The sequence below is a fragment of the Lutjanus erythropterus genome, chromosome 17 (assembly GCF_056507025.1).
Source record: "Lutjanus erythropterus isolate fLutEry1 chromosome 17, fLutEry1.hap2, whole genome shotgun sequence".
Classification (NCBI taxonomy): domain Eukaryota; kingdom Metazoa; phylum Chordata; class Actinopteri; order Lutjaniformes; family Lutjanidae; genus Lutjanus; species Lutjanus erythropterus.
This window is the reverse complement of record NC_139333.1, coordinates 15,159,638-15,172,308: the sequence shown is the minus strand read 5'-3', so window position 1 is coordinate 15,172,308 and position 12,671 is coordinate 15,159,638. Positions and strand designations below refer to the sequence as shown.

The window sequence follows — 12,671 nt, the reverse complement described above, 5'->3', positions numbered from 1 at the left end:
CATGTGTCCAGCAGCCTGCTCATCTATCTAGTGCAACTCCACCCAACAATTGATGTCACTTTCACAAAACAGCCAAAGACAAAGGCAGATAACTATACCCGACTTTTCACAACCCTCTGCTATCCATTCATTTAGCAGCCAAGCAGTTAATTGGACAGTATGTCGATCTGGAATGTGTCTCCTACATAATGCATTTCCAGCGTTTACCAAAGGACCTTCAGCTGCTGTTTGTTTAGCTCTGTGTATTTGTCTGTGTTAATGAATGAATGATCCTAACCTATGACCTCACGTAAGCTATTTCAAACCCATTTGAAGAAAGACGATGTCACGCCTCACAAAGTTAAGCTACAAAGGGGAGACATGAAAACAAAAAGTGACCCATAGCACAGGGGTAAGAGTGTGTGTTGGGTTTCTTGGACCTACAGTAACTGATATCAGCAAGATCTGTCATTTTCACGAGTGATCAGGTTTGTAATAAATTGACATAGTTAGCAGTTTCTGGCCAAATGGCAATTAACATGACTTGCAGATAAGGGATACAGCTGAATGTAAATGTGAGGGCAAATCATGAACAATGCACAGACAACAGTAAGAGACTCCAGCCATGCTAACAGCTCTGTGAGGCACAGCAGAGCTAAATACTAAATCTTCATGCTCACAACGACACTGCTAACATGCAGATGTTTTGTTTTATTTTCTTTACCATGTTTTCCATCCGTGTTTAGTGTGTTAAGCATGCTAACATTTGCTAATTAACACAAAACACAAAGTAGGCCTTCAGCTGAGACTGATAGGGAAAGGTTAGGCCTACTTAGGCTCTACAGAAAAAGTCCTGAGATCATTAAAGTTAGTGGGATACATCATCTGGGACCCATGGATGTGTGTAAAAAGTTTTATGCCAGTTTATTTTAGATGTTGTACATGATTTTTCACTGCATAAGTGAAAACCTTGACCTGCTTGTGGGGCTAGATAAGAAATCATGTAATGTCAAAAGTCATTAGGATTTGACCTAATGATGGATTCTGAAATTTAATGGTTACCCATCCATTAAACTGTTGAGATATTTCAGTCTCGATCAAAGTGGTGGATAGTATGTGACATGCTGTAGGTGTAGCTAGACAAGACAATGCAGCCATGCTAGCATCTATGTGAGGCTTTACTTAGCCATGGTGCTGCTTTGAACTAATTGCTAATATGCTCTCAGTGACAGTACTAATTAGCAGTAGCCTAAACACTAAGTACAGTACAGCGGAGGCTGAAAAGCTAGGGGATCACCAAATTCAATATATTACACATGGGGAATATGCACTGGTAGAAGAAGTAAGCTAATCAGATCTTTTATTAAGTAAAAGGTAATACCACAGTGTAAAATACTCAAATTTCAAATAAAAGTCTTGCATTCAAAATATTAACTAAAGTAAAAATGTATCAGCATTAAAATAAAAATAAATAAATAAATTATTGAAGGACCAAACTTAAAGTACTCATTGTGCAGAATGGCCCATTACAGAATCATTATATTAGGCTACTGGATTATAATTATAAGTGCATTAATGTGTTAATCTCTTTTATGTTGCAGCTTGTAAAGGTGGAGCTTATTTTAGCTATTTAATTTACTGCTGGGTAGATTGATCTATTATAATGCATCATATTTTATTAGTTGATTTTTTTTTTTTTTAATATTTAAGTCTGAACCAAAGTAGTTGACAGACTGACTGACATTGCCATCTCGACAGTGAACTGCCCCCAACAAAAAATCTACACATCTACCACATACCAGCATTTAATGTTTCAAAAAAGGCAGTTTTATTGCAATTTTAAATAACACAACATATCCCAACTCTCAACAACACTGCATGAGATTGCAATTTACATGATGGTAAATGATAGAAGTAAGTATGTCATGAAATTAATTGTAATATAAAAAGAACAGATCATAAAGAAAAAATCAAATGACACACATACACACATTCACTAATTTCTGTCCTGCTTAAACTACTCTATCAAGCCAGGTTTGTAGAAAAAGACAATGAAAACATTCATTCTGCATAGTCACAATGCATTTTGCATTAGTATGCAATAGTCTGTTTTTATGTTCACATTGTAATGGCTCTGCAAACCTTGGTAGCCTGACAGGTCTTGTATGTCACAACCTAAAATTTGTATCTAACCTAACGTATGATTGAATAAGGCCTAAACTGTCATTCATCCTAATATCACAAAGCTGCATCTGTTAATTAAATAATCTTCATCATAAAACAGTCTGGCCACTTTAACTCAGCACAGTATAAGCCTCTCTTCTTATCTCTCTTTTAATAGTGTAATATAATATGGCAAAACATTGTTTCTGTTCCCTAAAAGGTTATAACAGCTCATCCATCCCGCACTGCACTGCCAGTATTATGCAAGAGGCAGAGTAAGATACACCGACAGACTGGTAAGACACAGACAAATGGACAAGTACATACAGAACAACCAACCTACAGTGAGTTTTGATGAATGTGACCAGTACAAATACATGACTGTAAGTGCACAAAATCAAGCGTCGTGACGTAAGAGAGGTCAAACTTGAACCAGTTGTTTGCATTTCAGGATGTCAGGACATTTAAAGACGGTGAAACTGAAGGAGGCCGTTAGGCAGTACAGCAGCTGTTCCTGCATCTTTGTCGGACAGTCCCAGACATGGAGGCTACTCTTTCACTTTAAAAGGTGTAACTGTGCTGGGCTCAGAGCGTAAGGGTAAAGGGACTCAAGTAAGGGCCACGAAAGAGAGCATCTGTCCTCCTACCAAATGTAGTCTTTTTGAACTCATGTTGAATTGTCTCAGTGTCTGTGAAGTGGTTGGCAGTGTCTCTTTGGCGCCCCCTAGCTGGGAGAGAGGGCAGGACTGTTCTCTGTGCTGATGTGGACCAGGCACTCACTGGACTTGAGACTTGCCAGAGACTTGCAGCTTGGGAGGGAGGCCAAGGACCCACACAGGCCCATCATGGAGGGGGTGTAGTCCTTTTCTGGAGTGGTGAGACAGACATACGAAGGATGGGTCAGCTCGAGTGTGAAGGTGGGTTTACTCACTTATTACCTCACAATGTGGTACGGTGTAAAATGTCACCTGTGCACCAGGCTCCTCCATTCTGTTTCCCCTCCATCCTCTGGGAGTCTGAATCCAGGCTGATCTCCACTGACAGCAGCTCTGTGCTGGGAAAACTCCTCCTACAGGTCAAAGAAAGTTAAAGTGGGTCAGCAGTACAGTAGAGAACTTTTCAGAAGTTTATTGGCTGGAAATGTACTGTATATTTTTCTTGTTTTTGGTATGTATTGTCAGGTAACCTGAAGTATGCCACTTCAAAATTATAGATATTTGAAGTTGCTATTAGAGCTTATTATTTATTTTTAGTTTAAAGTGTAAAATATGCAAACAAGCTGAAACCAACATGTGTTGATTTCAGTTCCCCAAATACGGTATATGCATGTAATTTTTTTTTCATCACCTTGGGATTTGTGAAATTATAGAGGACATTTTTCACTATTTTCCAGAATTTTATATAAACATGATTAATTGATTAATCAAGAGACTTCATACAAAATCTTATTTGGGTAAAAAGTACATAAATTAGTACCAAAGTATAGGTGCAAAAGCATTCATTATCCAGAAAAGGGTCATTTCAGAATGATAGAAATAATATCACTGGTTTATAATTAGCAATGATTTAATGTCCAAGCATCACTAATGCTGCAGCTGGTAATGGTGAGGCATACAGTGAATATGTGATATGTGCAACATAAATTATAACATTAAATATATGCATGAGTAACACATTTACTGTGTACATAAAATTAAAAACATAAGAAGCAATTGTTTTTTGTATAGCAGGCAACTTCTTCCTCAATATAACAAAATTATGCTCTTCTATATTAAACACATGTAGATGGTATATAATGCAGAGTGTGTGTGATACAAAAAACTATCTATAACACAAAACACTCATGCTGCATGTAAGCAGGAGACAAACCTGCGGTAAAGCTTGACATCATCTTGGTTGTTGTATGGCTGGAGTGACGGCCACTGGTTGACCAGAGGGATTGAAAGGTTTTTGGCCAGGTGGCTGGAGTCACATGGAATCAAGCTTGTCCTAACAAACATGAGGGCACAATACATTACTAATAATCAAATCCAGGCCTCTGATACAGACACACCAACACCTTCAACTAAACCAGTGAAAACACTTCAACAACATTCAGTGGTTTTAAATGATAGAAAATGTGGTATAAGATGGTGATCCTTTCTAATTCTGCCAGAGTTTTGCTGTTTCCAGTCATGCACTGAGGAATATGTGTAAGAAACCTATCCTCTGTCTCCATCACTCACAGTTGCTCCTGGAGCTCCAGGACGACAGCCTCCAGCTCCTTCTTCTCTTGCATGCTGTGACTCTGCAGCTCCTCCAGTCGGGCCTTTAGCCTCTTGTTCTCTGTTTCTGTGTTCTTCAGCTGGGACTCACGCAGGCGCACCAGCTCCTCCAGGTAACCCTGACAACAACACGCATCCACGCTGAGTGAGAGAAAACATCCACCCTCGAATACTCACATTGGACATCATCCATCTGTGATGCTCAGTGTTATATAGATATTATTTTGTGATGTTGCAGATTTAGGGTGTGCCCACTTTTCCTCAACCCTATCTAGTAAAAAACACAAGTTTATATGTCATATTTAACATATAAGAGTAACTGACACTATTTGATGGCATCAGTTAACATTGACTATTAACACTTTGCTATTTTATTTATCTAATCAGTTTTAAAGAGAGTATTAATTCACCATTAAACTGGTGTCAGCTGATTCATTTAAAAGAATAGTTTGACATTTTGGTAAATACACTTATTTGTTTTTTCCCCAAAATGTCAAGCTATGTCTTCAAGCGATCCTATCTTGTGTATGTTCAAGCAAAACAAAAAAGACGGCCGCACACCTTCTGAGCATTGACGATCTTGAACCTCTGCTCCATCTTGCGACACTTTGTGCTCCAGCTCTCCTCGTCGGTGACCAGGGGGATGTACGGATGTTCGGGGACGCTGTCATCACTTGTGCTGCTGTCGACGCTCTGTCGATCATCATCATCACTCAGGTAATCATAGCTACAACACAAACAGCCAAATTATTAGTTTTCAAGCGCCCAGCATTGTCAATGCTAGTAAAATCTTTGAGCTTCCGAAATGGCATACATTTCCTATTCATAGTCAAGTAAAAAGTTATTTCTGTAACTGATTATTGTGGCATCTTTACATCATCTCCACACTGATTTAAAAAAAACAGGTATGCACCAATATCAATCACCTGAAGGATACCGAAGCGAAACATGTAAAGTAAGATTGAAGTACATTTACTGGCAAAAATCTAACATCAGGATTGAAAGATGAATATTGGAAATGATCATTTATTTTTCAAGCAAGAGTCTAAATATTCAGTGGCCCTTTATGAAGAGAGTAAATTCACTGTGAGAAAGCTTAATTTACATACATTACATCAACATACCTTTGTGTGAATTTCAAGTACGGTGTGTAGTCAATCACAGCAGAAGATTTCCCATCTAATGCCTCTCCTTTCAGACAGAAACTATAAAAAAAAGAGACAACACAGAAATAAGACAAAAAAAATATACATACCCATCTAAACTCACTAGTTTAATGGATAAAACGTCACAGTGTAAATGTCCTCCTCACCTAAAGTCTATGGCTCCGAGACCTATAAGCATCCCTGTTAGGACTGTGGCTTCCTCTCGTAACAAGATGGCTCCTTCTGCATAGAACCTCCTAAAGCACAGACACAGATACGACCAAGTGGAAACACGGTTCTGATTCGGATACGGTGACGCTATACTGTAAAGTTAGTCGTGTGTGTCCTCTGACCTGGTCGTTCTGCTGTCCCTCAGAGCGGTGGCGATATATTCAGAAAGCCTCTTCTCCATCAGGGCTACTCTGATCCAGGCTCGCCCCTGAAGGAGTCACCAGAGGTTAAGAAATGCACTTAAAGGGCCGGTGTGTATTATTTAGTGGCATCTAGTGGTGAGCTTGCAGATTTGCAAACATCTTTTCTTTTCTCAGTCTCCTGTTCAAAGTGTGTAGGAGAAACTACAGTGGTCGGGAAACTCGATGCAAAAAATTCAAAAGGTCTGCAGCCTCTGTAAATATAAACGTCTCATTCTAAGTTAACAAAAACACAACCATTCTTATTTTCAGGTAAGTATACACAAATGGAAACATACTAATGATCTTACACACTAGTCCTTGAAATAGTCACATCAAATCAAAAACACATCTGTTATTCTAAATATTTTTTAACAACCTCTACCTCTGCTAACAATGGTCATAAACAGAGTGATGCAGCATGCTCGTGTACAGATGTTTACTAACATTATTTCAGGAAACTGCAGACTTATTGCTGCCAAACAGAAACGTTTTGCTGCAAAGTTAGCCAAGTTTTAAAGTGCGTCGAGCATTATTAAAATCTGCATTACAGCCTTCCTTCATTCAGACATTTTTCTTGTTTCACTGGTTAATTTATTTGCTCATCCTCATCACTCAGATGTAAATATTTATTTCAGTTTATAAAGATCAACATTTCAGCCGACTGTTTCCTCCAGGATAAAATTTAACAGTAATCTGACTGACGTTTATGCTACCAAGTGTTTCAAACCAGGCCAATTAAAGAGAGAACAAAAACAACAGCAACAACAACAAAACAATCAAGAACAAAGTCATAAAATTCAGGGTGAAAGTCAGTTTTCAGAGCTTTCCGTTCCATCTTTTTAAAATAGGTATTTTCTCCTATGATTATGATTATTCTACTATGCCAGTCAGCAATTTGAGGGGGGATGAAGTAGGATGCTATCCCCCTTATTAACATGCCAACCCCCATCTCCATCCACTTATTACCAGAGAGAGTGCAGGGAACATGGGCTGTTTAGTTGAATATATCAGAGAGCGAAGGATCAAGAGACACACTGCTGCCTGTAGTATTCCTATAATACTGCTATAATATTTCTATGATCATTCAAACTCAGCCACCTCTTTAATAGATATTTCAGTGGAGACATCTGTCTGTAACTGTATATAAGACTTGCCTTGGCTCGGGATGTGCTGATGTTTTCCATGCTCTCGATGCTGCTGATGCAGCTGTTGGGGACTTTAGCGCAGGCCAGACGAATGTAGTCCCAGAAACTCCTCTGACCATCAAACCAGCTGCTGGATCCTAAAGAAGAATGTGACATGAATATTGCTGTGGGCATTTTGTATGTTGATTTTGCTGCAGCAATGTTAGCCTTTGTATTACTATATTTTGTTTAGAAAGTCATGCATTATACATAGCAACATACTACACGTAAGATAGCATGTTTTGAATTGACTTAATGTAATAATTTCAGCAGTGATAAATGTTATTTTATGTCATTGATTCTACTTAATATTTAAAGACAAAGCACTTCTTAATTAATAATGTTAAAAGCTGGATATAAGCCTACATTGTTTTCTAAATATCCATCAATGAGTCAATTGAACATTTTGCATTGATGCCAGATTTTATTTACTGTTCAGTCTTTATTGAGTTTCTTTAACATGCCGTCTATTCTGGACAAACTCCTTGCAGGTTCATTACCTTTGAAACGATGGCTGAGGATATGTTCAAGGATGGCTGCAAAATTGATGAACTCCTCTGATGAGTCATCTATGGGCTCGGCTGTGTATTTCTCTAACAGCGTCTTTACTGAAAACCTGTGAGGAAGAGAGAGAGAGAGAGAGAGAGAGAGAGAGAGAGAAAGAGAAGTTTCAAACAAAGAATTCAGTTTCCAGTAATAAAATCACCATGGGAATAGATCAGTCAGGGAACAGATTAGTGGATTACTGCTTTCTTTGTTTCAGTTTACTGTACCGGAACAAGTCATAGATTAAAGTGTAATTAAACTTCTTGGAATCTCTACTTTATAAAACGAAATCACATAAATCCACGTTAGGAACCTGTTGTTCTGCAAACATAACAGTGAAACAAAGTCAAGGATAATAAAAACCTGTAAAATGGATGAAATCAAACAGAAAGTGAATCATGATCAAGTTGTTAAACACGCAGTATGTTCACCCCATATGTTCATTTGTTGATTCCTGCCCACAGTCACACTGTATTATCTTTTCCCAGCTGACTCTCATTTCCACATCAGTCTGATGTCACCCATTTACTGTGAAGAAGGCGTTTAAGCTTTCAGGAAGTTCCAACAACTCAATTTACTTCTTCCTGGACAGCTTTACTTTATGACTCCAGCCTGATGTAATATAGGCCGACATTCATGGCTGGCAGGATGAGCGCTAGTGATGCACTTCACTGTAGTCTGTGGAGAACAATTTGAGCACATGAATAAATTTGAAAAAACAAATTCAGCTAGGATGAACAGTTTAAAGCATAGTTACAGTCAGGAGTGAAATATTAGGATTGAGTCTGTAAAAAGAGCAGTCTGTTTCAGAAATTAATATCCTGTGGCAAAAAAAGCTCTTAAGAATACAGGAGAGTCGATGGCAGCGGCTAGTGAACGGCTCTGTGAGGCTTTATTTGGGAACAGCAGTGCTTTGAGCTACATGCTAACACTTGCATGCTAACATGCTCACAATGACAAAGCTAACATGTTTATCTCAGTTTAATGCAGGGTTTTTTTTTAAAGTCGGAGACTGTGGGCCTTCAGACAAAGCTTTGAGAAAGGAGCCAAGATAGCCTAATATTTCTGATAAACATACCTTCAGAGATTACACCAAATACTGTCCAACAGCATTTATTTATTTCTGAGTTTGGGGAAGTAGAAAAAACTGTTAAAAAAAAAAAAAAGAAAAGAAAATCCTAACAAAATTAGACACATTCAGGCTATTCTATCTGATCGCCTTTTGATAAATAATACTTGTTCACTTCAATTTACTGAGCCTCGCCTGACACTGATTCAAGCCCCCCTGAAGAGCGCTAAACATAAAGTACAGCTGAGGCTGATGGAAATGTCATTAAACCGGACAAATTCAAAATCTGTCCTGATTATGGCGTGAGATGAAAAGTCACAGGATCACCAAAGTGATTACACCCTGTCAGTTTCACATTGGAGCTATATATTCTCTGAACTATTAAACAATATAGAGAGCTTTGGCCTTGCTAGTGGCTGCTGATCAAATCGACTGCTGTTTGTATCAATTTTATGGCAATCCATTCAGCAGGCACTGAGACATTTTGAATTTCTATTTTTATTTTTATTTAATCAGACATGTCATTAAAGACAAATTCTTATTACAATGGGATTTTTATTTACAATTTAAATTTAAAACCATGATATGAACCTCATGGGGCACTTGGAGAAGCTTGAGTGATGGAATAACCAACCACCATTACCATCCCTAAATAGCTAGTATGGCTAAATATTTATAAGTAACTAATGTGGAGACTAGTGTAACAATGCACCTGCATAATTAAATGTTTTATGTCAACTGGGATGACCTATAATCCTCCATGCTGTGGTAAGTTTATTTAAGGCACCATTATCCTTCTCCTGAAATGACCACTCCTAAATATTTTTCTGGAGACTAAATAATTCAGCAGCTCTATTTGCTGCAAGAACACCTGCCAAATGCTATTTGTCCAGTGACACAGAGATATGCTGTAGGGTGAAAGGGGCCATATGGAGCAAAGAAACCCTGTAGACATGGTTTCTGCAATAGATATGGATGGATATTGGCCATGTTTTGCTGACTCACAGTCTGAGTTTTAGTGACCAAATATAAACAGTTTCTCGTGAAACATATCTGAGCACTTTATAGTCAGTTTACGTCCTGTGTGTGCGTCAGTAAGACAATGCTTATCCTCACGCAGGCCATTGAAGCAAGTGATTTCACTCCCCATTGTTCCTAAGGCAACAATGTCTTATTCAGCTGCTCCGACTGTGGCCAGATACCGGACAATAATTGGCTGACTATCCTCAAAACGAGCACAATCCCCCGTGTCTTCACTGTATTACAGACAGCGGGGACGTGACATGACCCAGATAGGCTTGTCTGTGGCTCAGCAGAGGTGCAGTCTTGTTCACCTGCACAGATGTCTGAATGTGTGTTTGAGTCTAGTGTTTATTTAATAGGTGTTCTACATACAGCGTGACAAAAACATAATGTAAGATACGACATGTGACTGGAGTCCACGTGTCCAGTCTGATGACTCTAGTCATATGATTTGGGCTTAAAGCAGACACATTAAACAGACAGGAGTTATCTGATGTCTTTAGCCTCACATTCCAACTTGACTTTAACATCAGTGACTTGAATCTTGGCAGAACGAGCAGCATTTTCAGAGACAGAGCCGGCATTGGTGCCAGGATTTACACCTTTGTTGTGCTTTTGAACGAACGATTGCAGCATTATGGTATCTGTGTATCTGTGAGTAGAGAGTGAAAAACATAAGGGTCATTTAGGTGCGTAAATTTCTAATCTTTGTTTGCGAAGATGTTGTTTACTCTGAATAAAAATCTTATATATATTTTATTGCCAAATTTAGTGTTATTAAACCCTAAATCTAGCTTAATACATCACTAAACTGCAATTTCATACCACCATTAAAGGTGACAAACTTTTACATCTAGCAGATACAAAGTATAAGCATTAATATGAGTTATGTTTCTGGCCCCCTGACAAATATTAATTCTCCTTTTTGCTCTGATTTTGGTCTCTACCAACTCTTGACGGAAACATCTGACTTTTTAGCAGTTAGATGTTGCACAAGGCTCATTAGCTAGTTGCTAACTGTGTCTGTTTGCTGTGTGGTGCTGACAGTGTAGCGTACAGTTGTTTTTAGAGCTCTTTAACTGCAGTTGAAACCAATACTCAGAATTTTTGTGATAATCAAATGACAATAGCTCTCCTGGTCCACCTTAAGTGAGCCTGTGCTGAAGTTGTCGCTTACTTTGGGACTAACCCCCTTGAGTCATGTAGAGTTGACGCATTGATTCACCAACAAACAGCCTAAACTGTACACACACTGCCCTGTTAGGTCCACAGAAATAAGAGAATAAAATGAGAAGAGCTGGTACACCTTAAAGGTCAGTTCACCTGAGGGGAAAGTTGTTGCTAACTTTGGATCTAACCCCCTTCATCAGCAAGCAAGACATGGAAACTTGGCTTGGGTCTCGAGGAGTTGTAGCATTTATTTACTGACCTAAACTACACACATTGCACTACTACGTTCACAGCTGTTGAGACTGTTCAATCTAAAACACATCTTTAAAATACATTTAAATTAAAAATCCTCATTGATTAGGCTTGGTGGGGAGTCAGCTTGACACTAATAAGAGCTGTGAGAATGAACCAAACTGTAAGGCTGCCAGTCAGAAAACCAAAACAATGAGCTGAAAGATGCTAAAATGCTGCATACAGCTGTGAGAAACTGCAGAGTCAGGTGATAATTCTCTGTGTTTTCATGAGTACAAATGACCCCTTTGATAATACATGTTGTCATTTGATCCATTGTTATTATAAAAGTAAATACCAGCTTTAAATTGTCCTAATAACTGTAATGGCGAGTGTTTACATTTTTAAACACAGTATGTTTATGTCTGAATGTGTTTAAACTCTGTTAAAGAGCATTTCAGTACAGACCGTTATCCAAAAACCCCACATGGTCCAACCAGGACTTGGTGTACCTTATACTGCCTCCCTGCCCTCAGTCCCTGGGGTGCCAGCTAGTCCTTGCCCCAGGAAGGTTGTCGTCATAGCAACCACGCCATCAGCAGGGAGAAAATAAATCGCACTGACAAAGATGACACCGCTAAACTCGCACAGAGAGGCCAGTCTGACTGTGGATTATCAGATTTTATATTAAAAATAGTAATAATAATAATAATGTTTGTGATGAAAGGTCGTTGATGCACATACAGGCTTCGTGTCTGTACAGGCCCACTGTCTGCACAGAGTTCATAAAAAGGACTTATTATGAGGATGACGTAAGCGTGCGTGTCAAAATATGCCTTATGTGCATTTATTATCTGTGGTTAGAGAATCAAAGCACCAGGACCGATTTAATGTTAGAAAACAGCCACATTAAATCACATGGCCACTTAGAATAAATGCAACATAGAGCCTGTTTAAATCTCCACTTATAACAGAGCACATAAACACACAGACAGTCTGTCATGGGCATTAAAACTAACCTGCAGACGGTGATGAGGTTTTTTCGCTCCACCGCCACGTTCCGAGCCGACGCTTTTTTCGAGACATCTCCCATGGCCATCGCTGCCTGCACACAGCCGGACTCCATCCAGGAGGAGGCAGCCCTGAAATCAAAGGACCCCTCCCTGTCGGCCACCGGCCCTCCTCATTGACTTGTGGACGCCACAGAGAGGATGCTGACTGCTGTCCGCATCAGAGCCGCTGACAGCCGGCTGCAGGAGCTCGTCTTATGTCGGAGGAGGTGCGGCTGGATGCATCAGAAACACAGAAACACGCAGTGTGTTGGTCTGTTTTTATTATTACTCTCATCCACAGAGGACAACTGCTCTCTCTCTCCCTCTCTCTCTCTCTCTCTCTCTCCATCTGTGTCCCCGCCCAACTTACTTGACTTCATCATGACGTCACTGGATCAGCTCTCATCATGTAGACTGAACATGACGAATCAC

The 12,671-nt window shown here is 39.3% G+C and overlaps 1 protein-coding gene across 1 annotated transcript; it reads right to left on the bottom strand.

The window, feature by feature from the left end:
• Positions 1 to 1,783: 1,783 nt before the first annotated feature.
• rundc3ab (RUN domain containing 3Ab) lies at positions 1,784 to 12,577 on the bottom strand. The gene is made up of 11 exons (XM_084741467.1): positions 12,207 to 12,577; positions 7,649 to 7,764; positions 7,119 to 7,246; positions 5,905 to 5,990; positions 5,719 to 5,808; positions 5,531 to 5,611; positions 4,968 to 5,133; positions 4,368 to 4,525; positions 4,012 to 4,131; positions 3,111 to 3,211; positions 1,784 to 3,009 (listed from the first exon to the last, which is right to left on the bottom strand). The coding sequence occupies exons 1-11, from the start codon at positions 12,311 to 12,313 to the stop codon at positions 2,867 to 2,869; spliced, it is 1,296 nt and encodes a 431-aa protein (XP_084597593.1). The 5' UTR covers positions 12,314 to 12,577; the 3' UTR covers positions 1,784 to 2,866.
• Positions 12,578 to 12,671: the final 94 nt, after the last annotated feature.